General features: G+C 38.7%; 1 protein-coding gene across 1 annotated transcript in view; it reads right to left on the minus strand.

Moving 5' to 3' along the window:
* The window catches only part of DEPDC1B (DEP domain containing 1B), a 67,626-nt gene that overhangs the window by 10,728 nt on the left and 29,849 nt on the right, over positions 1-27,049 (minus strand). The window contains exons 3-7 of the mRNA XM_055144315.1: positions 17,739-17,874; positions 12,168-12,295; positions 10,767-10,897; positions 7,698-7,745; positions 6,369-6,509 (exon numbers count right to left, since the gene is read on the minus strand). Coding sequence (XP_055000290.1) covers positions 6,369-6,509; positions 7,698-7,745; positions 10,767-10,897; positions 12,168-12,295; positions 17,739-17,874 — 584 coding nt within the window. The remainder of the gene's footprint in view (positions 1-6,368; positions 6,510-7,697; positions 7,746-10,766; positions 10,898-12,167; positions 12,296-17,738; positions 17,875-27,049) is intronic.

The following is a 27,049-nucleotide window of genomic DNA, read 5'->3' on the forward strand; positions in this document are numbered from 1 at the left end:
CTAAAATGATATAAAAGCTATTTACAATCAACTATATTGAGATAACTTATAAATCAACTTTTAAAAAAGGCAAACCAATAACTGGGGGTCACAGATATATATATATATATATATATATATATAGTAAGTGCAGCCATTCTCCTTTCCATGCCTATGACAGATATATCTACATTTTCATAGTATTCTTTTCACATTAAACCAAAGTCCCCTGGTTAAGCAGGTGTATGCTCACCACTTACACAGCCTTCCTGAGCCCCATCCCTTTTTCTCTAAGGAACACCCATGCCATCTTTCATAGAGGCTACATCTATATGATCTAACAATACTGCTCCTAGGCATTTAGCCAAAGGGTATATAAACACTAATTTGAAAGGCTATGTGAATTCCCGTGTTCATACTGTTCACAATAACCAAACCATAGAATCAACCTAAGTGCTCATCAACAGATTTCTGGATTAAGGAAGCTATAGAATAGATACTCAATGGAGTATTACCCTGCCATTAAAAAGATCTAAGAGTGCCTCTTGAGACAAAACAAATGAACCTGAAATGATTGTGCTAGGTGAAATAAGGAAGTATAGAAAAAGTGTTGGATGGCTTTGCTCATGTGAAATATAAGTAACAAAAATAAGTTAAAAACTAGCATAACTACATGTTACTTTTTATATTTTTTTTTTTACAAGTTGAGTAAAAGCTAGGAGAGATGGAAGGAATGAGTAAAGGTGCCCTTTTTTGGTGGTGGAATGGCACTAAAACTTTGGAAGCAGAAGTGGTACAATTTATACACATACAGAGATGTGAAGTTAAATCCCTGAAATTCCATTTATAATATAAACCAACGGTATATGAATGCAAAAAAAATTTTTTTAGATATCCATTATTCTCACTACATATAATGCACTCATATGTTGTATGTCATTTTTCTTTAAATGCTTTCTAACGTAGAATTCACATTCAAAACAGTTTCAAAACTATGACTTAAGAATTACTGAGTTTGAACTAAAGCTCACAGACAGCAGTCATACAGATACTTTGATCTTGAGATCAGGAAATAAAATCTGGGAGAATCTTCCCAGAGTTGAAAAGCTTTGGGTCAGGAAAGATAGTACAGTAGGTAACTTCTTGGGATGCAGCCAACCCGGGTTGGATACCCAGAACCATATATGGTATCCTTGAGCACTTCCCGGAATAATTCCTGAGCATAAAGCTAGAAGAAGGCCCAGAGAACTGTCAAGTGAGATGCCAAAATAAACATAAATTAACGTTCTGAGAAGTCTCAGTCCCTGGGTGATCAGTGAAGTGGTGTGGGTATAATAAAAAAGAAGACAAAGGGAAAGGACTGACACTTAAATGCTTCTTGACATACAATCCCAGGAACATTATTTTTCAATCTATTCAAATGTCAAAGCAGAACTTACTTTAATTCTACCTTGACACTTGGAGTGCTATGCATTGCTTTCTTAGTTCAAAAACATGCAGGACATGTAGGTACCCAAAATAGTTTAATCAGGGCCTTCATTTCTAATTCCTTAACTTTTTTCTCATTGCCAAACATTACCTAGCAATAGCATTTTAGATTTACATTTCGTTTGCTAAAGAGAAACATTTCAAACTTTTCCCCACATTTTGTCAGTTATTCTAGTAGCTATTTCTACTGTAAACTTGTATCACTTGTATCACTTGTCATCCCATTGATCTTTTGATCTTCGATTTGCTCGAGCGGGCACCAGTAACGTCCCCATTTGTCCCTGTCACGTGCTAGTGTAGCCCAATGATATCTGCTCGCTCCAGGAACAGAAAGAGCTTCTTCCTGCCCTGTAAACAGCTTATATATTTACTTTAGCCAGGACCCCTAGTCATTGCCCTAAATTTCCATATTTAGGGAGTACCTAACTCCAGTTTATTCCAATATGCTTGACAGTTAAGTCATTACATGTATAAGTAATTCAACATGCTTAACTAGGCCTATCTGCATCTTAAAAGCTCCAGCCATGAGGTCTGGGCTCTGAGAGCTCCACTAGCCAGAACTTTAGATTAACATAAGCAAGTGCCCGCTGTCTGTTCAAGTGTATCAACCCAATTAGGCGCTCTCTGTGGGAGGAGGAAGATTTTCCCTTAAGAATACATGGGGGTATTGATGGAGGGAAGTTAACACTGGTGGTGGGACTGGTGCTGAACATGTATACCCGAAAAATTCAACTATGAATAACTCTATAAATCACAATGTCTTATTTTTTAAAATGTATTTTTACAAACTGAATTACCCTAGGGTAAGAAGTTTGGGGATAATTTAAATGCAAGGCTAAGATGGCACATAGGTTCAGATTTCTTGGAATAACTAGACATAAAAGAATGGTAAACCAACTTCATGAGTAATTTTAGATTAAAAGCCACAGGAAGAGATCTCAGTCAATTAAATTAGATGATGCAGCATTCAATCAGTCTTGTAAATTTCAAGAGCACTTTCTAATTAGCAGTAAGAAGAAGGGAACAGAGAGTTATTGTTTCCATGTTCTAGGCTATAGGTATAAATGAAACCAGGAGCTATCAAGCCAGTTGCTTACAGTATCAGATAAATGAAATAAACAAGGGAAAAGAATCAAGTGAAATTGACTTCAGTGTCTGAGACCAATGGAAAATACTGGATATTTGGCATTTGGAGTTCATGTCGATAGACAATTGTTCTTTCTAGAGAAGGCACTCATATTGCCCCAGTAGTTTGTGCCACTGAAAATTCATGCCCTGAACTTCTAGACTTTCCATTTTTTCTAAAGAAGCTAAAAGACAATTCTCATATGAATCTCCCATTTCCTAAAGTTTGATAGTTAATTAGTTGTATTAATGAACCACATTTTGTTCACCACCCACCAATATGGGACTTCACACTATAACTTGTTACATCACTCATAAGCTTTTTTTCAACTTTTTTGAAAGTTGAAAGTTTTGAAAGTTTTGGTTAAAACTTTTTTTACCCAACTTTTTCAAAGAATGCAAAGCCCTTCTGTGCTTCCTATCTGCCTTCTTGTTCTCAATGTGCTAAACTATTGCATGCTATTGCAGCTCAGTGGATCCAAGGTATGTGCACCGTATCCTTTCTCATTTACCTCAAATATGATTCAGCCAAATATTAACAAAAACTGTCACTTAAGAAATGAATATTAACATTATGGAGTTATGGTGTCAAATACTGTTGAGTCAACTAGATCAACTGAGGTAAGAATAAGTCTTACATCTCCAAAATTCAAGTTTTATTCATTTTTAATAACTCTTAGATAACACATTTCATGTATCAATGACCAACTATTCTCAGGGTCACAGTTTTGGCTCAAATAAGTACTCTTTCATGCTAGAAGTAATTCACTTCAAAAGATATTCATTAAATAAACCAGAAATAATTCCCATTAAAAATGTAAAATTTCTAGCTTCTACACAAAGTAGGTCAATCACTTACACTATCTTCAGGCACCTTAATCAAAACTGAGCCTGAAAGTTTAAGGAATGAATCAGCTTGACTGGAATTCTACTATGTCTCCAATCCTGTGACTTTCTTCTTTCAGTTTCTAACAATCTTTTTAAAATCTGGCTTGCAACACTTTGTTTCAAATGTATTCATATAAATAGAAATGGGTGAGAGACAAAGTCATTATATCATGACCATCTATGTGCATGAACCAACATTTGCTAATGCCTAAGTACATTACCTTTCCGTTCAACCCATCCTTCCCCATCTCAAACCTCCTGTAGATATATTAGAGGATACCTGACTCTTAAAATCAAGTTGGAAAAAGCTTTAATTCTGAGGTGAGATCAAAATGAATGATTGTGGGCCAGCACTCACAGAAACAACGAGACTGTCACATCCAAAAAGCCACTGCTATGCCTCCAGATGGCCCACCACACTGACCCCACCCAGGCACTGAGCACCACAGAGAACCTCATCTGCCGAAAATTTCAGGTACACAGGTCTTTGACACTGAAAACTCCAGGACTTCTCGGAGTAGGGATGGGCAATCTCTCCCTCCTCCCCATACTTCCAGAAGATCCAGCAGTCATGACCAGTTAAATATTTAACAGCCCAGTTAAATCATTTAAATATTCTGGGTTTTCTGAAGCAACATCTCCAAATTCTACAACACTGATACCCCAGTAGTAGCACACCAGATTGGAGGGATGTAACACGGAAGCAAACAAATCTCAACTAACAAAAACATTAACAAGAAGGCTTAACTTGCAATAATAGCTTAGTAAACACTCAGACAAGGGCTTAATGTCTCCATGGTGATATACAACAATTTTTGCAAATTTTCTTCTTCGGGAAATATTTTTTGATTATTCCATTAGCCACTTAATGGTAACAAGCAATATAAAATAAATTACTGTGGGCTTGCTATAGGATCAGGTTTGAGGGGTAGTTAGGAAAATGGAGACATGGTGGAAGGAAGGTGATAGTGGTGGTGAGACTGGTGTTGGACTATTTTAGATGCCTGTAACAAGCATCATGAGCAACTTTGTAAGCGATGGTGTTTAAATAAAGTGGGAATAAAATAAAATAAAATGTACAATTGGGAGATAATAAACCTGTCATGTCATAAATATAACTTATTGTATAAAATATTTTTAAGCCCCCAAGTTCTATGTTTCTAAATCAGGTTGTTTTACTGTAGAATATTTTGAAACTGTAAACTTAGAACAACTATACTTCATTCTGTTTTTCTACACTAGTGGAGGCCACACCTACCGGTGCTCAGGGGGTCATGTGGTATTAGGGATTGAACCCAGAACTTAAACACTGCCACTTGAACCACATCCCTGGCACCAGTAGGTGATGTTTTAAATCCAGTCTTTAGAATTCTTTCTTAACCAGTGGCACAAAGATAGTAAGTAGTTACACTGTCAATTTGCTCCATTAGACCACATACATATTAAACAAGCAGTCCTCAGAAGGCATGCTATTGTTCACAAGGTTCCAATCCTCCTTCCGTGAAAACAAAATACCAAGACCCAGTGATAATATGGTTAATCCCTTCATCTGTTCTCGAAGATGGTCTCTCTGAAAACATGGTTATCTATCTAATTTACAATTGCTATTTTGGTTCTAAACAGAAAACCTACAAAATCTTAAAATCCAAAATATCATGCTATGAGAATAGGTAAATTATTCACATACTGCTAATTTTGTTGGGGTATGACAGAATTTATATATTCCAAAAAAGAAAATAGGATAGGAGAAAAGGAAGAAAAGGAAGACGTTAAACCCACAATTCTCAAAATTAGAGTATGCTAATTCCATAAACTTACATAATACACTATGATACACAATGATTTGGTCTTTAAAGCTAACCCCTTTGAAAGAAAACAGGAAGTTTATTAAACAATCAAAACAGAAAAATCTAATTCCCAAGAAAGAATATCAGAAAGACCTAAAGCAAATGTTTATATTTTTCACAATGACTCCCTGACAGTGTCAATATTTATTATGATTATTGTAGTTAAGGTAGCATGTCTGTAATCGTGTTAATGGTTATGGTTTTGACGTACAGCTACAGCACACCACTACCACCAAGGTACCAACACCCTCCACCAATGTCCTTAAGTTATTTTAAGTCCACCTCTTTCCTCACCATTTGCCCTCTGCATGGCAATCTCACTTTCCAATCTGAAATACAAATCTATGTAAGAAATAGTAACATGCTTTAGAGAACAAGTTACTAAATATTTCTTTGTCACAGATAACCAATAGTCCTGTAAAAAATTGTCCCTTTCATTAAAAAAATTTTTTCATTCAAATTCTAAATGAAAATATAACTTATTGTCAACAACTACAAAGTCGAATCTATGGTAGTAGATTCACTCATGGTAAGTAAATATCAAACTTACATTTTTCTCAACCAATAATAATTATTCTTTTTTTTTTCCATAAAAAGGCACACTTTATAGTACTCTTTCTTAAGAAATAAAACCTCTATCCAGAGATGGGTCAGATGCTTGCCTTGCAGTTGGCCAACCTGGGTCCAAATCCCAGCTCTCAATATAGCCCGCACTCCCCCATCACTACCAGGAGTGATCCTGAGTACAGATCTAAGAGCAAGCCCTGAGCACGGTTAAGTGTGGCTCAAAAACAAACAAACAAAAAAAGATAAGAAAAAAAAAATCTTGGTCCTTGTTTTCAGTTTCCCAGTAAGTAGAGCTTAACCAATTTTCTTCTTTTATAGAGCAGTAATACAACTAGGCAAATATCTCACTGTTTGCCTTTTTTAATTTAAAAATGCTATAAACTTTGGCTAGTGGAATTATATCAGCCAGGTAGTAAAAAATGACATGATTCAGTATCAGTAATGCAGACGTATGCTCATTATCATTCAGCTTACCTAACACGCTGACAAAGGCATCAAAAAGATGAAATGTTAGCAAAGGCTCTTTCAAGTGACCATAGTAATCTGCTATAGTTTTAAAGACATCTTTTTCAAATCCTAAGTACATAGGCTGCTTCCACTCAGAACAGTTAGGCCCTATTAAAAGGGAAAAGAGAAGAGTACTTATTAGTCTGAGAATCAATCTCTGTACATGTGTGGTATACACTGGATATTCAAATCTCGAACAGTTACAAAGAAACTGACATTAGATATCTGTTTTCACCAAATATGCTCAAAGTTAAATTGAAACCTATTTCTTAATCAGTGATGAAAACTGACTTACATTTTAAAAATAAAGCCATTCTTTCATATCCTTCCAATAGGGGGTTTTATTAAAAATAAATATTTATTTTCTTTGAAATATTCAATATTTTCCTACTCTTGAAACTGTTAACCAAAATAATCATTAGCTCACATATTACTAGACAACTTACAGATCCGTAAAATTTTTATTTTTAATTATTTCATCAAAACATAATAACTAAGAAGGAAAGAAGAAAGAAGGGAAAGGAGAGAATACAGAATTTAATTTTTTTTAAATTTAAAGACATGCTTTAGAAATACAAATCTATAAAATGGTAAGATCAGCTATTACAATATTACTATCAATATTACTAATTTTTCTTTTCTTATAATAGATCAGTAAGATTAGGTAGTACAGACAGTGATCCACAAAAATACAAAAGCACAAAATTCCTTTAGAATGCTTATAATTAATAAAGTGAAATTCATCAGTTATACAATTGGGGTGGAGGGCGGGGGGTATACCGGGGATTTTGGTGGTGGAATATGGGCACTGGTGAAGGGATGGTGTTTGAATACGGTATAACTGAGACATAAACCTGAGAACTCTGTAACTTTCCACATGGTGATAAAATTTTTAAAAAAATAAAAATTTAAAAACAAACAAACAACAAAAAAAAAGAATGCTTATAATTTGGGCCTGAGAGATAGTATATGCCAGCAGTCAACGCAGGTTTGATCCCCAACATTACACTTGGTCGCCTAAACTACATCAAGAGTGATCCCTAAGCACAGAAAACAAGAGTAAGCTCTGAGCACAGCTGGATGTGGTTCAAAAAACAAAAAAAGTACACTCAAAACTAAATGTTTACAACACAAATCATTCACTTATAATTTTAGCACTAAGTGCAGTACAATTTCCAAAAAAATAATTTTCATGGATTTTAAATCAATGTTCAGGTCACTGAGCACAAATAATTTTCTAATGCAGGCTACTAATTTCGATTAATTTTATAAAACAGACAGATAATTAGTACTTACAATTTGCCAAGCACTTCATAGCTGATAATACCCAATGAGGAAGTTCTTCTGCACAAAAAAAGAGAAAACAAAGTTATTTTACTCAACTGCCTAATAAGTCTTGGAGTTAATTATAAGGAGGTGGCTCAGAGAGCTGAAGGACATGCTCTGCATGCAGGAGTTCTGCATTTCCTCCCCATCACCAACCCCAGCTTCAATCCCATGACCACCTACCCCCCAGCAAAGGCAGAAATGATCGACCCCTAAGAGCACCAGTAGGTGGAGCCAAAATACAAAACAAAAAAATGTCTCACTGGAGTAAGGAAGGTGCTGGTCACAGAGGAAGGGGGTGGGGCGGGGTGGGGGTGGCGAGAGGGATACTGAGAACACTGGAGGTGAAAAATTCGCACTGGTAGAGGGATGGGGGTGTTCAATCATTGTATGACTGAAACTCATGAAACCTTTGTAACTGTATCGAACGGTGATTCAATAAAAAAAAGCCTAATTGACCTAAGTAATACGAAAAAAGTCTGATAATCAAAATACTAAGTGTTAAAATGGCAAATGTTTTCATGTCTGCAAATTTCTCTAAGAACAAGAGTGCCTTTACTATCTTTAGTGAAAAGAAAGATGATTTGTTCAAATTGACAAAAAGATTAAGAATTAAGAGTAGAAAAAGAAAAAAACAAAAACAAAAAATGCATTTGTGAAATAAGTTCACCGAATACTATACTATTTAAACTATATACTATTTAAACTATATAATAAAGCAAATTCAGATTTTTCCAGTGTCCAATGTCCCAAACAATAATCATTTTACGTGTTTCAATTTTAAAACTGTTTTAAGAGTTAAGAATGTTCTATTAATTAGGCAAGTAGTTTTGGAACCACCTTAAAATATAGCAGTTTAATATTGCTACAAAAATACCAACTGACATTACAATCTCTTCTTCCCTTCTGCCCCTTCCACAGAACATCTGATGAGAAAGACCAGCCCTCTTTCCTCCACTTCATCTTCTCCACTTTGTATAAAACTGTGATGATGCAGCTTGAATGGTGTCAGATCTAATGAACCTGAATCTTGTGAAGTGCTCTCATCTTTCTGAAAAGCTTACTTAATAAATAAAAGATGAACTGGTGTTTTAACTGATAGCGAAAAGTATTGTGCTTGCTTGATGCACTCAAAAACTGTGAAAGTATTTTAAATGTATCTTATAAAGGCAAACTTCCCTAATTCTATGTCACTTAATTTTTATGTTTATATTAACCTGACAACTCATGAAATTACAAACATATTTGTTTCCTGGTGTGAGCTATTCATGATTCAGAGGCTAAATAAAAGAAAGTGTTTCCAAGTTTTAAAGACGCCTTCAAGGGCAGGGAAATGGCTCAAAAGACTCAACACCTGCCTTGCATGCAGGTGGGTTCAATCTATAGCATGGCCTGGACCCCTTAGCAACACTAGGAGTGACTCCTGAGCAATGAGCCAGGTGTGACCCCAAAACAATAACAAACACCCAAAGACCTATTCTGTTCCCATCAGAAAACACAGCATGGAAAAAACCTCTCCACTTTGCACAACTGCTCAAGCTCCATCTGCTACAGAGCTGTCTGCTGCCCAGAAAACTCCAGCCCTAAATTTAATTTATAAAGCCCTCCTCCGAGTTCTATACCACCATCCTGTAAGTCAGTCTCAAGGTCAAAGATGTGAACTGAGGGATGAACTAATCAAGGAGCCTCTTTTTTTTTCTTTTTTGGTCACGCCCTGCAATGCTCAGGGGTTACTCCTGGCTCTGCACTCAGGAATTACTCCTGGTGGTGCATGGGGGACCATATGGGATGATGGGGATCAAACCTGGGCTGGCCGCATGCAAGGCAAATGCCCTACCCACTGTACTATCGCTCTGGCCCCTCAAAGAGCCTCTTAAGGGGCCAAAGCAATAGTACAGGAAGTAGGGTGCTCACCCTCCACCTAACCGACCCAGGTTCAATCCTAGGCACCCTGTATGGTCCCCTGAGCATCTCTAGGAGTGATTCCTGAGTGCAGAGCCAGGAGTAAACCCTGAGCATTGCTGGGTATGGACAACACAGAAACAAAAAAACAATACAAAACAGAAAAACAAAGAGCCCATTCCATTCTGTCCCAGCCCTGCTCTAGAGGAAAGTTTTTTAAATCATTTCAGTGATTCTGAACCACTACAAGTATAATTGCCTATCTCCCAACAGTTTTACCTGACTTTTAAACTGGTTTGGAGAAGATATAAAAAGGTAAATCAACTTCAACATTTAAGAGTTGTTTGTACAAATGCCCAGTGGTAATAAAAACAGCAAGCAAAAGAACTGGTTTACAGTAGGAGCAGAGGGAGTGAGGGAGACAGGTCAGGGAAGGGTACAGTATCACACTGGTGGAAGGAACTGGTCCACTGGAGGGCACGAAAAGCAGAAAGTAGACATAAAGTGCCTGCCAGAGAGGTGGGGTGGGATGGGTGGGAGGGAAATTGGGGACACTGGTAGAGAGAAGGGGTCACTGGTGAAAGGATGGCTGTTGGAACACTGGATGATTGAAACTTACTGAATAATTTTGACATGAATAACTGTGTCTTTTAGATTCATGATGATTAAATTATAAAGTTAAAGAAAAGAGTTGTTCTTTATTAAAACAAAAAGACATGAGCAAAAATATCCCAGAAAATCTGACACAGAGACACCAAATCGAACTTTTAAAATTAGTGAGACTCCAGGACCCGACTGAAATATTGCCTCAAGGTTTAGTTTGGTCTTAAGTTTACTTTTCAGGGTTTTCCTAGAATAAAATGGACCTATTCAGTGTGGGTAGTACTGAACTAGCATCTCAATGAATTTTGCTGATGTGTTCACTCCTAGATAATCATCTTTTTTATAATTTTTCCTTACTCTAACAATTAGTTAAAAGTAGTAGGAAGTGAGAAAATATAGTATCAAATGAAACGATAAATGTATTTAGGGTTTAGGAAAGGAGCCAACAGAAGCTGATGAATCTGTGCAGAAACTGATAAACCCAAACCTAACCCACTGGATCAATCAAAAATAAAATAATTTCTGTGTACTTACTTGATTTGTCATCAAGGATAACAACCCCCTGTTTGCTCACACTGTATACATTATGAATGATGAACTTGGAGTTAACAAGTTTAATATCTAAAACTTCTTCTAAGGAATCCAGGCCAAGAGTTTTCTGTAAACTAAAAAGATTTTTTAAAAAGTAAATTATTGCCTTTTTAAAAAACATTACTTATTCAAACCCTGGCACAGCAAAATATCAATCTCTATGTGCTTTGTTTGTTTGGTTTTGGGGTCACACCCGGTGGTGCTCAAGACTTGCTCCTGGCTCTGCACTCAGGGGTTTGGGGAACCTTATAAGGTGCTAAGAATAGAACCCAGGTTGACAGGGTCAAGGCAAACGCCCTCCTTACTGTACTATGGCTCCGGCCCAAATCATCAATCTTTAAAACATATTATTTTGTACATTTGACTCAATCTTTGTGTGGAACAAAAGGCTAGAAATTGAAGATATTAAGACAAATGAAAGATATACTTTTGCCATGAACACATTATTTTTACCAATTTAATAACACCTTGAATGTCAAGAAAATATTTTTTTAAGTAGCAATATTTTTTTTTTTTGCTTTTTTTTGGGTCACACCCAGCGATGCTCAGGGGTTACTCCTGGCTTTGCACTCAGGAATTACTCCTGGTGGTGCTTGGGGGACCATATGGGATGCCGGGGATCGAACCCAGGTTGGCCGCGTGCAAGGCAAACGCCCTACTCGCTGTGCTATCGCTCCGGCCCCTTAAGTAGCAATATTATAAAAAGAAAAGAACTAGTTTATCTCCAGTTACAAGTATATCTTTATGAGGAAAAAAAGAATTAACCATACTACGAAAGAACATTAGCTTTAGTTACCTAATTAACTTTAATACATCAAGTATCTAGACGAAGGCTAGAGAAATAGATAAGGCTCTTGCATGCATGCAGCTGACCCAGCTTTGATGCCCAGCACCACATATGGTGCCCTGAGCACTGCTAGGAGTGATCTCTAAGCAGAGCCAGGAAACCCTAAGCACCACCAAATGTGATTCAGAGACCAGAATATATATATATATATATATATATATATATATATACACACACACATATATATATATACACGAAATTTTCTCTTCTTTATTTCATTAAGTTTGAGATTTCAGTGTTAACAGAAAATTTAAGAACATATAAACTTCTATTCTTAGATGTCAAATAAATGACAGTAGAAAATCCCTCAAATCCAGTTAAATTTTGTTTACTAAGGAGCACAGGTACAAATCCTCAAAACTAAGATTTTTTTATTACTTAACTCAAAACTAAGTTTTTATACTTTTTAACTTCAGAAAATTAAATATGCATAAAATAATGATAATGCAAATTAAGGACAAAACACAGGAAAGGCTCATACTATCAAATGCACATACTATGATAACGTCATGGACTTCCATATCTCTTCTACATTGGCCTCTGTGAGCTGTCTGCGGTGAACAAGTCGGCAGGCTGGCACCTCTCCAATAGCAATGCTGTGACGCTTGAACCACATCTCAGAATTCTTAGGGCAAGGGTAGAAAGAGAATAAATAGGTCAGTGGACAGTGTGGTATGATTTTATCAGAAATTTCTTGGATTTGATTATCTGTAATTTGGCTGACAATAAGAGCCAGTGGGGCTAGAAATTCAATGAACTGAGCACATGCTTTGCATGAGGAGGGTCCGGGTTTGAGACCCAGCGCTTCATGGTCCTCCCAAGAATTGCGGGAAGTAATCCCCACTGTTGAATACATGTAACTCAAAAAAACAAAAATAAATAACAACTGTAGTAGTAGTAGTAGTAGCACTCTCATCCCGTTGTTCATCCATTTGCTCAAGCGGGCACCAGTAATGTCTCCACTATAAGACTTGTTGTTACTGTTTTTGGCATATCGAATATGCCACAGCTAGCTTGCCAGGCTCTGCCGTGTGGGTGGGATACTCTCAGTAGCTTGCCAGGCTCTCAGAAAGGGACTAGAAATAGAAATTAATTTTTGTGACAATCAGACAATATTAAAAATTAATATTCATCTGAGCACTGGTGAAGGGATGGGTATTCGAGCATTGTATAACTGAGATTTAAACCTGAAAACTTTGTAACTTTCCACATGGTGACTCAATAAAAAATTAAAAAAAAAAATTAATATTCATCACCTGGGGTAAGGTAATTCCTGACTACAGAGCCAGGAGTGACCCCTGTGCATCACCGGGTGTGACCCCAAAAGCAAAAAAAACAAACAAAAAATTAATATTCATGACAAAGAACTATGACAATAAGCATAACCTTAAACAGCTATTCTTTTCCTGTGAAAATTTCAACTAACTGATTGAAGTAACAGTCAAATAAGTTTTATGAATTCAAAATCGTCAAGGGATATCTATCTGGACATATGTCTGAAACAATTCTGTTAGATGAAATTAGCGCACACCTATGTTCGCTGCAATGCTACTTACTAAAAGAAAGATCTGAAAATAAGTGTCCAACAACAGATGAGTGTATTAAAATAATGTGTACACACACAAACACACAATGTTAATACTAACTGCTATAAAAAGACACCAATGTTACAGTTCAAGGAAAATTAGATGGAACATAGTTTTAGTATGTCCTTTCTCACATTTAAATATTGGTAACCCTAGAAAAAAATTCTGAACTTTTAAGTGAAAAAACATACAATAATTTATAAAGAGTGTCTAGAAAAGCTTTGGCAAAAATGTCACCATTAAAAACATACGAGTTTGGGGGCTAGAGTGATAGCACAGCGGGTAGGGCGTTTGCTTTGCACGTGGTCGACCCGGGTTCGATTCCCGGCATCCCATATGGTCCCTTCAGCACCGCCAGGAGTAATTCCTGAGTGCAGAGCCAGGAGTAACCCCTGTGTATCGCCGGGTGTGACCCAAAAAGAAAAAAAAAAAAAAAACATACTAGTTTGGGGAAAAAAGGACCAAAAGGTTGTTTGTGTAGAATTCCAGAATCATAAATGAACTCAAAAGTGACACAGATCTAACAATTTCTTATATATATAAGTATATAAATTTAGCATTTATATACTTTTAAAAATGTACTTTTAAAAATTATATTGAAGTAGCATGATACCACATAATTATCACACTCTACTTCTAAGTAATAGCACAATTTTTTTTTTTTTTTTTGCTTTTGGGTCACACCCAGCGATGCACAGGGGTTACTCCTGGCTCTGCACTTAGGAATTACTCCTGGTGGTGCTCAGGGGACCATATGGGATGCTGGGAATCGAACCCGGGTTGGCCACGTGCAAGGCAAATGACCTACCCGCTGTGCTATTGCTCCAGCCCCCGTAATAACACAATTTTTAAACAAATGGTTGTTTTTTTCAAAAAAAATTTTTTCAGAGACTCACCACCATAGCCCCCCCAAAAAAATGGACACAAGGGTTGCCTTCCACTTTGTCAAAAAAAGATATATATATATACACATTTATATATTTAACATAGACTCTAATGATTGTGTAGTGAAGTGCAATATGCTACTTGTCTCTAAAACCAATGCTCACTACATGTTTATACTATGAAAAACTGAAAATATTGAACATACTTAATAGTAAAGAACTGAACAAATAGATTATATATACATAAGTGCTAAAATAAGGTTAAATACTTAAAACCTAAAAAAAAGGCATAACGCACTGTTCTAAAAGACAAACAGAAATTACAAAACAGTTTGGTATTGTCTCATTTTTGCATTAAAAACATAAACCAAAAACAAAAATAGAAAAACAGAAAAGGGAACCTACAAAAAATGTTAGCAATATTTTCTGTAAATTATACTATAGCTTTTTCTCTTTCTCACTGCCTATAAAATATCCCATTGAATAATACATATCAATAGGGATAGGAGCTAACAATTGCTGATTACCTATGTGCCAGACACTTTACTAGAATAAACTTACTTAATTTTCACATCAACCAGAGGGGCACTATCATTTCAGTTCACTGAAAAGAAAACTGAAATATAAAAAAAGTGCATAAAGTAGAAAACAAGCTCAAATAGCCATTAAATGAAAGAGCCCAATTCAAGCCCTGCATTTGTCAGAGTCTACCCTCTTCCTTTCTGTGTTACACTGAACCTTAGAAAACACAGTAAATTATTTTATTTGCTGTATTTTGTTTCATTTTATGTAATTACCAGACAAGAGAGAAAATAGGACCAAACAAACAGCAAAGTGGAGGCAGAGGAAGATGAAAGGCTAGACAGAAGAGATAATGATGAACTCGGCCACGCTCTTTACGATGAACTCTTCCTGCGCTATTAACACCATCATTCAAAACCTTGCATCAAGGCCCAATTCAGAAAACAGATCCTGCTCTGCCACTCTTAACTTGGACAATCCTTAAGAATCAGAGCTCAAACTTTAGCGGAACTTTAGAAAGCCAAGTGGTCAAACCTTGACCATTCATTTAAGGAGGCAGCATGAGAAAAGACCAAACAAAAGTTGCTTTAAAAATGTATAGATCAGGGGGTATGTTGCCGCCAGCAGGTCAACCTGTAGCTGCAGGGCGAGTGCATCAGCAGTCTGATGGTGCCTTCAGGCTTCCTGATACCCCAAAACTGCCACTATGCCTTTGGCCAGACCCCAACAACTTGGGGCCAAGTTTACCAAGAAATTAAATAGCCAAAAGTTAGGTATGTGGGAGCCACACCCACAAACCACCTCTGACTCAGCTATACAAGCTCATTTATTGGCCTTATTTCAGAGACCCATAAATAAATCTCGAAAGAAATCAAAAGCTGCAGTTAATCTCAGACCTGCTCAAGGCTGAACTGACCGGGATAAATCGGAGTGGGGCAGGTTTGCCTGGGCCCGCCCAAGCAGAGCCCCTGGAGCCACTTGCCTCCACAATCCAAAATCACCGCCAAACCCCCAGCCTGACTCCACCATCTCAGGATACACTTCACCAAGATATAATCTACTGAAAATTTGGGAATGCAGGTTTTGTGACTGAAATCTCCAGGCTTTCTCGGGGTCGGGATGAGCTACCTCCCCCAACCTCCCTATACTTCCAGAAGCCTCGGAAGTCACATCCACACCCCAAAGCAGCCACCCAGTTAAAAAGCTACTCTAGCCTTACCATCCCAATAAAAATACTGAATGCCCCGAACAAATACCATGACCTCTTAGTATCTGTATTGCAAACCATAATACACAAAAGGAAAATGAGAGAGAGAGAGAGAGACAGAGACAGAGACAGAGACAGAGAGAGCAAAAAGGAAAGTGCCTCCCATAGAGGGAGGCTAGGGGTGGGGGATGGGGTGTTGGGGGATGGTGGTAGGGAAACAGGACATTGGTGGTGGGAGATATACACTGGTAGAGAGGTAGGTGCTGGATCATTGTATGACTGAAACCCAATCATGAATAGCTTTGTAATGGTCTATCTCATGGATATTCAATTAAAACAATTTTTTAATTTAAAAAAAATAATGTGGAGTTCATGACGACTTCAGTCAGCTTTATTAATGGCTGAATAGATAGCAATACTCCTACATTTAAAAAAAAATGTATAGCTTAGATGACCAGGGAAACGAAAGGCTTCAACAGAAAATTGACTGCTAATTGTGGGACACTAGACAAAGCACTGCAATACTGCTAAAAGTTTTTAGATCGAAGAAAAGAAGTCATTGTTTTGGTGCATTCAAGTATTATCTAGCCCAGTGCATGGCACACAACGGGAACAAACCTTTGTTAAAGTAATGACTTCCAAATCTGAGTTCTCATCTACTATGATCTCTTCACGATCATCTCCATCTGGCCATTAGATACTTCCATTTACCATCAAATATATTTAAAAGAAAATTCATCCCCATCCCTGACAAATCTGCAGTCCTTACAGAATCCCCATTGTCTCATCCTCCAGGCGAGCACAAGTGCTCGGGTTTGGCACTGCAGGAGCAAACCCAGAGTCTCACACATGCAAGGTATGTGTTCTCACCACTGACTCACAGCCCCAGTGGCTTTTCCCCCCTAATTAGATTGCCTCAAAATGTAAAATATAAAGACACAAAGTACAAATTGGACATGAAGCTTTACAAAACAAGACAGAGTTAACTTAAAATGTCATTGGGCTGAAGGGATAGTACAGTGGGTAGGGTGCTGGCCTTACACACAGCCATCCCAGGTTTGATCTCTGGTGTTCCATAATGTACCCTGAGCCTCGCCAGGAGTGATCCCTGAGTGGAGAATGAGGAGTAAGCCCTGAGCAGAGCCAGGTGTGCTCACCTGCCTCCCACCCAATTATAATAAAACGTTGTTAAGTAGATACTGTTAGTATTTTTAAATCTGCAATATAAAAGTTTTCCTCAGCATTCTATTTTTCACATGATCTCAATCCTGGTAGTCTTCTACTAGGAAATATTTTAAGGAAAAAAATACATCCCAAAAGGTAGTTTACTCTGCAATAAGCTTAGGAAGTATTCCAAGACCTGCAGAATCTATTTTTGCTCAGGTATCTGTTAAGACTCACTCAATACTCCATGATCCCTCCTCCTTTCTTCTCAACTGTTGTTAGTAATCATAACAGAGTTCAGGAGGAGGAGACATAGAAGGAGAAAGCAAACTATAAAACAAAAAAAAATGAGATTAAAAGAGATAGAAGGGAGTTTGAATAGAAACTTGTTTGCTCTGAGCATAAGAAAATAGATCTCTCTCACACACATACATATATAATGTGTACATATATATGTGTGTATATGTATATAAACACACATATATGTAAAATGTCAATAGGCAAAAGCAAAAAAAAAAAACCACAAAATACAAACTTTCTTTGGTACCGATTTCTTGGCTATTAACAGATAAGATATTGTTGTAAAGTATTTCCAACTGTTCATGAAGAGGCAATAAAATAGAGCTGAACAAAGTCTGGTGGCTCACACACTAGTCCTTATTTCTCCCCGCCATCAGCACTGGTTCTTTCAGCAACACCACTTACCATCACTACTGGCCTCACTGGGATATTTTCTTGAGAAGTGCCAGGTAGAGGATCATTCCAGTCCGGAAATTTAATAACATCCTTTTGGTATGGGAACTTCTTTGGATATGGCTTCAGCGGTGAGGAAGGAGGAAATCTAGAAACCAAGAAGGCAATTTCTTTCACCAACATCAATAGAACATATTTTTCACGGTGGTGCCAACTTCTCATATCCTTGAGAATTTATATAATAAATTCTAGGTTTAAATGAATTTATACTTACAGATAATAAATGGCTAATTACCATCAACACTGATTTTTTTTCATTTGTTCACAGTGTTGGGGATTACCACAGGCTAACTGCTCAGAGTAGGCCTTTCCAAACAGTGATCAGCATACCATCATGTGCCAGGGATCAGACCTGGACTCTGATAAGCAAAGCACTACATCAGTCATCTCCCAATCCAACAATATATGATTCAAAAAAAAAAAAAATTACTCACTCATGACTCCACCATATTACATTTCCAAAGAAAACCAGAAGTCAAATATTAGACACTTTAAATAAATAAGCCTTGCTCTGTTGGAGCAAAAAAGTATAGGGGTTAAAGTACTTGCATCAGTCAACTCTAGTTTAATCCCCAACGCTACATAATCCTCAAACAACCTGAGCACACAGCCAGGAACAGTTCCCAAGTACCACTGCTGGGTGACCCAACCTTTCCCCTCCTACACAAAACTTTGATATCTTTATCATCTGATCTTCATGATTAACTATGCTTAGGGATTTTTTTTAGGGGGCAGGGGATTTGGAGCGGTTGCTTTGTGTGCCTCATCCGGTGGTGCATGGGGTTACTCCTGGTTCTGGATCACGTATTTGCAACCACACGACACCTCCAAATTCCACAATGCTAACATTCTAGTAGGAGCACACCAAATTACATGGGAAAGTAACATAGAAGCCACATAAGCTCAACAAGCATAATAGTAACACTGAAGGCTCAAATATCTAGTAAATCCTCAGACAAGCACTTCAAGACCCCATGGTGAGATATAACAAGCTTCAAAAATTTCAAGTATTTTTGACAATTCCACTATCCATTTAGTAATTAGCAAGCAATATAAAAGAACTTATGTTGTGCCTGATACGAAGGTGCACTTGGGGGATGGTGGGGGAAAATGGGGACACTGGTGGCAGAAAGGTTACTCTGGATACGGGACTGGTGTTAGAACAAACTGAATGCCCACAGCAAATGTATTAGGAACAATTTTGTAAACCATCGTATTTAAATAAAGTAAAAAAGAAACAAAAAAAAAGAAAAAGAAGAGCCTAAATCGACGAACAATGGGATAACAGTGATACAGTGAAAAGCTATTATTTTATTCATCATCAAATTAAGGAATTAAACTGGATGATAAACAAATTTCTTCCTAGATTTAATGTTTCTTCTATTTCTTGTATGTCCATACCCAGAAACAAGTAACATCTTTCACAATCCAAAGTAAAATTTATGTCATTACTGTAACTGACATCTAATAGCCTAGTTCTCCCTCTTGGAGAACCTTACAAGCTACCGAGAGTATATTGCCCACTTGGGAGAGCCTGGCAAGCTCCCCATGGCGTATTCATATCCCAAATACAGTAACAGATATATATACATACCTCTCGGAGAGCCCGGCAAATTACCAAGAGTATCCCACTGACACGGCAGAGCCTGGCAAGCTACCCTGGCATATTCAATATGCCAAAAACAGTAACGACATGTCTCATTCTCCTGACCCTGAAAAAGCCTCCAATCTTCGGGAAAAACAAGTAAGGAGAGGTTTAGAGACGTTACTGGTGCCCACTTGAGTAAATCGACGAACAACAGGATGACGGTGATACAGTGAGTAGATGCCAAAGGAGTTTTCCTTCCCTCGCTTTTCTCACATTCCCCAGAAAAGGAGATTTTTGCCATGACACATGCAATTAGCAATAGCAGTTAAGGAATCTTCACAACAGCTGGCAAACCTAACCTGAGAGGAAATGCAAAACTCCCTCTATTGGGCTGCTTTTACTTAGTGCAAGTTTTCCATTTTATTCTCATCTTTTTTTTTTTTTTTTTTTTTTTTTTGCTTTTTGGGTCACACCCGGCAATGCACAGGGGTTACTCCTGGCTCATGCACTCAGGAATTACCCCTGGCGGTGCTCAGGGGACCATATGGGATGCTGGGATTCGAACCCGGGTCGGCCGCGTGCAAGGCAAACGCCCTACCCGCTGTGCTATCACTCCAGCCCCTTATTCTCATCTTTTAATCACTTCATCTCAGGCTTTGAAAGTCTGTAAACAAGATTTAGTTTCAATGTCACTTTTTTTTAACTTAAAGAAAACCGGCTCTCTAAAGAAAAGCAATCATTAAAAGTCTTACGACAAGCCAAATAAACCACCTTGCACAAGACTAGCAAACCCTTTAATAAAATACAAAACTGTACACAGTAAATCAATATCACTGTATCACTGTCATTCCATTGATAATCGATTCTCTCAAGCAGGCGTCAGTAATGTCTCCATTCGTCCTAGTCTGAAGATTTTAGCAGCCTCTTTTTTTCCTTTGGCTTTTTGGGTCACACCTGGTGATGCACAGGGGTTACTCCTTGCTTTGCACTCAGGAATTAATCCTGGTGGTGCTCAGGGGAGCATATGGGATGCTGGGAATCAAACCTGGGTCAGCCACATGCAAGGCAAATGCCCTATCTGCTGTGCTATCACTCCAGCTCCTAGCAGCCTCTCTTTACTCGTTCTTCCCAGCGGTGCCACATTGGAGACTCTTTCAAGGGCAAGGGGAATGAGACCCATCATTGTTACAGTATTTGGCATATCAAATATGCCACTAAGAGCTTGCCAGGTTCTGCTGTGTGGGCAGGATACTCTCAGTACCTTGCCAGGTTCTCTCAGGGAGAACTAGGCTATAAGAGGTCATGGATGTGCACGCTTCCGGGAGCGCTGTTTTATAGTCTCAGGATCTTGGCCGTTGATGCAGGAGGGGTGGGGAGGGGAGAGTTTGTGAGTGTGGCTGCCAAGCTACTGGAAAATGGGGGGTCTGGGTGGAAGAGGCCCAGTCCCGATCTGAGCAAGCTTGGAAATCTGAGCCACAAACCGCCCCCAGTGCCGTGTAATCCCATCCACGGCCAGCATCCAGAGATTTAAAAGCAAGCTCCCAGAAGAGACTGATGCAGAGCCTCTTGCCTGCACGCCTGGCTGTCTTCCCCGGCGCCCCTGGGAGGGGATGGGCTCCAGCTTCCCTCCCCGCCCCAAGCAGAGCTCCGGGCAGACAAAGACCTCCAGAACCTAGCCACAGCCATGCTCAAAGCCCCTCTCCACACGTTCAGACGAGCCTCACGCATGAAGAAACCAGCAGAGGTGCCCAGGTGTGCAGGACCCAGGGCTGAGATCTCCAAATCAATATATAAAGTTAATAATAACAAGATTCAATATCATAAAATGTTAACTTTATTCTGAATTTATTTCTTATGATGAAATTCTAACCAAAATATTTTCATGAAACATGATAAATGGATTCTAAAAATTTATATGAAAATGGCAAGGGGCCAGAAATAACTGAGAAACGTTTAAAGAAGAAAGCCGAACGGAGGGGACTTGCCCTTGTCAGCTTATCAAGACTAACCAGGGTACTGTGACATGACCAGACTAATGGCCCTGCCACCTCAGCAGTGGCATATGCTGCCTGGCATACTGTAGTATGTTTACATGCAGTTCTGAACCCCAACTACAACATCAGTGGTTTTCAACAGCTGGTCTTCTAAAACAGATAAAGCCACACAACACAAGAGTTTTACCCTCACCAGACTGGTGCCAATCCACTGTGTTGAAATCCACAGCATTACATACTGTATGTGACAATCAAAAACGTCTCCAGAACTGTCTCGACAAAGTGAGCTCCAGTTGAGAGACAATCGAGAACATATAGAGAAATTTGCTCATGACAGAACAGACATTACAGATCAGTAAAAACAATAGTGTTTTTAGGGACCCTCTGCTCCTAAAGACTATGATCCCAGAGATCTCCTGGCCCATTTTGGGACCCAGAGCAGCTTCTTACAGAAATGCATCTAGACTGTGAACTGTGCTACAACTCCGTGCCGCCCGGGGATGGATTTTTCCTCTCCACCCTGTTTTTCTGCATGGAAAATGGTGGCGGCAGCAACACCCACATGGTGAGTTGCCCACCTTCTAAGACTCCCAACCCAGAGGTATGAATTTTGCAGTTTTGTGGCTCATAGTTGATCATGGAAGTGGGCGTTACTGGCACGCTCTAGGCCCAGATAAGATCCGGAGCTGCCGAGTGTGAAACGGATCCTCTGCTCCTAAAGAATATGATCCCAGAGGTCTTCTAACCCATTTTGGCACCCAGAGCGGCTTCTTACAGAAATGCATCTAGACTGTGAACTGAGCTAAAATAACAGAAGTCCAAAACCAAATCCAAATCCAATGAAGAGCTCATAGAGTCTTCATTCTCAGCAATGAAAAGAAATTATCATATGATGCCTTTTAAGCAGGCCTGATTATTGAGGGAAAATTCCAAACAATAATAGTGAGTTCTCTATTGAAATATTGAATGTATTCAAAGTATAGAGAGAATAAAGTGAAGATCATTAGCTACTTAGGTGGGGGCTGGATGGGAGGGGTGTATTTTGAGGTTCTTGGTGGTGGAACATGTGCACTGGTGAAGGGATGGGGGTTCAATCATTATATGACTGAGACAAACCTGAAAGATTTGTATTTTTTCATGATGATCCAATAAAATAAAAACTTAAAAAAAAATAGTGTTTTTTAAAAAGCGCTGGTCTAACTTATCAACCATGCAAGAAAATGAGACAGCAATTCTGTGGTAAGCTGTACTGCCAAACATGTTTACAATAGTACCCCACACCTATATTATTATGTCGCAATGTGATCTTGCCACTACCCTCTCAAGAGACAGAATATATTTCTCTGTTCTGGAGTTAAAGTGGGCCCTTCTAATTGCTTCAGTACTGGTACAAGTGACCAAATGCCAATTATGGACACTACCCCTTAACTGGCCTCAAACTCCTTTCATGCCTCTTGGTACTAGCCCTCTTGTGCTAGTTCTTATCAATCATTCCCAGGAAGTTCCACTGGGCAGCCAGTCATTACATAAGAGAAAAGTTCTAAGGCCCTCAGAGAGACTTATTGGTAGAGGTTGAAAGGACAATGAGAACACTGTGACTGGCAGTTGGATAAAAGATTGACATTCTGAAGTACTGAAAAGTTCGGCTAAAACTGTCACCTGCAACAACATGGAAAATATAAAAGCTATTTAACAAAAGAGGCAAAATAAGGAATTTTTGAGGAAAATGCTGAAAATGACAGTCATCTTACCTTGTTGTTAACCTCAACCTTGATTGTCATTTTCAGCAACCTCAACAACAAGGTATGCATAAAGATAAGGAAAGGAACTTCAGGCTTTTCAGTTCGGAAGCTGCAGGGGGGCGGTGGGAAGCGGGGCTGGGGGAGAAGGAAAAGGGCAAGATCTGACCAGGCGCCCCCCAGACCTGGTGGCTGGATGGTTGGGTCCAGCAAGGCAGGCTGCTCAGGCTGTTGGGTGCTGCCTAAATCATCCCAGGGGCCAGGTGGTACACGGGCAGAATTCGGGGTCACAGGCAAGACACGTCCAACTCTGAATCATTTCCCCAGCCTCTCTGAAGGGGTTCTCTCTGAAGGGGTTCACGATATCAGAACCAAAAAGCTTAAGTTAAATTACATTAACTTCCCAGTTATCAAAACACCATAGAGTGGGGAAAAAATGGGAGATTACACAATCAACAGACAAATGATCAGAACCAGAATTTTTTTTTTAACTCCTTGGTATTTATAAGAAAAACAAACCTTATATTTAAAATAGGCCAAAGACATGAATCAAGCATTTCCAGATGAAGAACAGAATATTCTATTCCCTAAAATGAACAACAAACTTATTAAAAAAAAAAAATCATTTCAGCAGTAATCTAGGAAATTCAAAATAGCATCATGATGAGGCAGTATTTCACACTTACCAGAATGTTGTAAGTAAAAATTTGTCAGTCACTATCAAATATTTCCCACTACTGAAAAAAGCATCCACAGAGACTATGGAAAACAGTTTATGCATATTGCTTATTCTAAACTAATTCCACTCCTAGTTAACTCTGGGTATATTAAAGAAACTCTTAAATATGCACAAGGGGAGATATGTTACATCTGTTCATATATTTGTAGGACAATCTATAACTGCAAAAACCTAGAAGTAACCCAAATCCCCACTGATGGAGACAGACTGGGAAACACCTTTTGTTTACTTTTTAGAGGGGCCATACCTGGCAAAAGTGATTAGTTACTCCTGGTTCTACACTCAGGAATCACTCCTGGTGGTGCTCAGGGGACCAGACGAGATACCAGGGGTTGAACAAGGGTGTGACATGTGCAAGGCAAGTAAGTGCCCTACCCGAAGAAGGAGCACGTGTACTTGGCATGCTGGCTGATCTCAATTTTCTTTTGATTTCAATTTCCCCCCCTACTATAATACTAATTGAATTGAATAATGCTGAGGAAATTTCAGGAAGTGTAAATAAAACATTATCAAGTAAGGATCTGAAAAAACAAAATTGAGAAACAAGCTTTCTGTGTCGTAAGCTGGTTGGCGGTGAGGTGACTAAGCACACGAAGAAGGTGGGGACCATGGGTAAATATACATGCGATATGGTGTCTCCCTCGGGACGATGGTGAAGAAAACTGAAATCAGTCAGCATGCCAAGTCCATGTGGTCCTTCTGCCAAAAGACCAAGATAAACAGACGGGCCGTGGGCATCTGACACCTGGTTCCTGCATGAAAACCATGGCAGGGGACACCTGGGTCTACTAGAGAGACCTATAATACCCTTAGAAATTATCTATCACAAACTCAATATTTATGCATTTATACTTCTGCTGTCATAGTCAAATCTGCCATTAGAAGACTGAGGAATTGAAAGATCAGTAGATCTGCCATCTGAAGCACTGCAAGCCTATAACAAATGGGTTAATTTATGTAAAAACATAAAAAATTTTTTGAGAAACAAGAGAAAATGCATATTCTTTGATATCTGTTTAAGGTTCAAAACAAAAATATTTCAAAATAATCTATTACCTATGGATACACAATTGCCAAAAGAATAAAAAGCAAGAGAGTGATGAATAATGACACAGAAATCAGAATATTGATAACTTCTTGAAGACACTAATTCTGAATAAGCATATGTTTATTATTTCTACATAATTTTTACAGAGAGCACCATTGGGAAGGACGAGTAAAGAGAAGCTTCTAAAATCTCAGGGCTAGGATGAATGGTGACATTACTGAGACTGTTCAAGAAAAATCAACAATCAACGGGATGATGATGATGAATTTTTACAGATAAATTTACTTATTTTTTATATTAAAGATATTTATCTGAGATTGCGAACATGAGAAAAAAGAGGGCTGAGCTCCCTCTAGTGGACAGTTTTTCTTAAAAATTTGTAAATTTAACCCTAACAGTATGCTCCATGCATTTCAAAGTTATAATGCCCTTAGAAGTTATCTATTACAAACTCAACATTTATACAATGAACTAAATGAGACCACCAGAAAAGTGATCAGCCACATCTTGTCATCCAACAAAACAACCCACATTTCCTGTTGTCATTTCCATGGCCAAAATTTGGCTTCAGGGACTAAAGAGACAGTATAGGGGTTAAGGTGCTTGCTTTCCATAAAGCCACTCCACTCCAAGGCCTGCTTGGGGACTAAAGGTACCCCAAGCACCACCAAGAGTGACCCCTAAACACAGAGCAGGAGTAAGTAAGTATCCTAAGCACCACCAGGTGTGGCCCAAGCCCCTTCCCCCCATTAAGAAAAAAAAAAAAGCCAAAATTTGGTTAGAAGTTTTTTAAAAATCATCCTATCAGGAAGTCTGGGTCTATGGCTTGGCAGAGTGCCTGCCTCACATGCATGAGACTATGGGCAGATCCGACCCCTGCACCTTCATCACTGAGAGTGATCCCAGGGCCACAGCTGTGGTACTTGGCCTACAGCACCCACGAGTATGTGAGCATGCCAGGAAGTGTGTGAATCTAAGTGCTCTACTAGTGAGTGAAAGAACCAGCACAGCCACCCCAGCCCAGGCAGAGAGGCAATGGCAATAGTAAAAAGAAAGGAAGCAGAGAGGAGATCATTGGAATGATCATCATACTGAGCCATACCAGAACTGCCACTGTCTGATGAATTCATTTGAAAAATGAGTATTTGTTAGCTACTTGAAAAATAAAAATAATATTCGAAGGCCTCTAAGCCACAAAGAAAGCATCAGTTATAAACCGAAATGAAAAATCATAAAATCATCTTGTCAGAAAAAAATGACTTGAAGTCTGTCCCATAATGTTATAAAATTATTCCTTTAGCATTAGCAGAAATTTTCAATATCTACAATTTTGCCAACATGCCTTACTGCCTAAGTAACTATAGCCTTCGTACCAATAAATAAATAAATAAATAGATAGATAAGTAAATCTGCCCAAAAGTGACCGTTTTTAGCTGATCTAAGACTGCTGCACTTTTTTTAAAAAAATTAAAACTCAAGGGTTACATAACACATAACAATTAGGTGGGTTTACCATGCTCCATACCCACTTAACCTTTTTATTTTTTTTTTAAGTCCGGTCAGTGATGTAGAATACCATATTACTTAGATATTGATAAAAAACTGCTAATGATTAAATTCCACAGCACAGCTTGCAGGTGAGATGTAACTAGAAACCATTGTCAAACTAAGAAAGCATTTTGAACCCCAATCTCAGAAATCCTTGCTACTTTCAGAATAGACTCCATTATAGGGGACGGAAGGGTGCAAAGCTCTGGAGCACGTGCTTTGCCTGGTGGAGACCCAGTTTTGATCCCTGGCATCCCAGAAACAGCTGCTCACTGGGAAGCAAACTCAGTCCCACCCCAGCACCACACCAGGATCAGATCCCAAACACCATCAAGTGTGGCCCCTGCTCCCTAAAGAGATTCTGTTATAAGTAAAGAACAGACCCACATCCCACCACTGCCGCCATGTAAGCTCATCTACTAGCCTTGTTCCAGAGACTCATAAATAAATCTTATAAGAAATCAACTAGCTGCAAAATTTTCTCAGATACTGGCTGAGACCACCAGGGCGACCTGGGAGGGGGACAGGCCAGCTCCCTCCCTAACAAAGCCCAGCGTCCCTCCCACATCCAGCCAAACTACCCATTAAATATTCTAGATATACTGCC

Source organism: Sorex araneus, chromosome 1 (assembly GCF_027595985.1).
Source record: "Sorex araneus isolate mSorAra2 chromosome 1, mSorAra2.pri, whole genome shotgun sequence".
Classification (NCBI taxonomy): domain Eukaryota; kingdom Metazoa; phylum Chordata; class Mammalia; order Eulipotyphla; family Soricidae; genus Sorex; species Sorex araneus.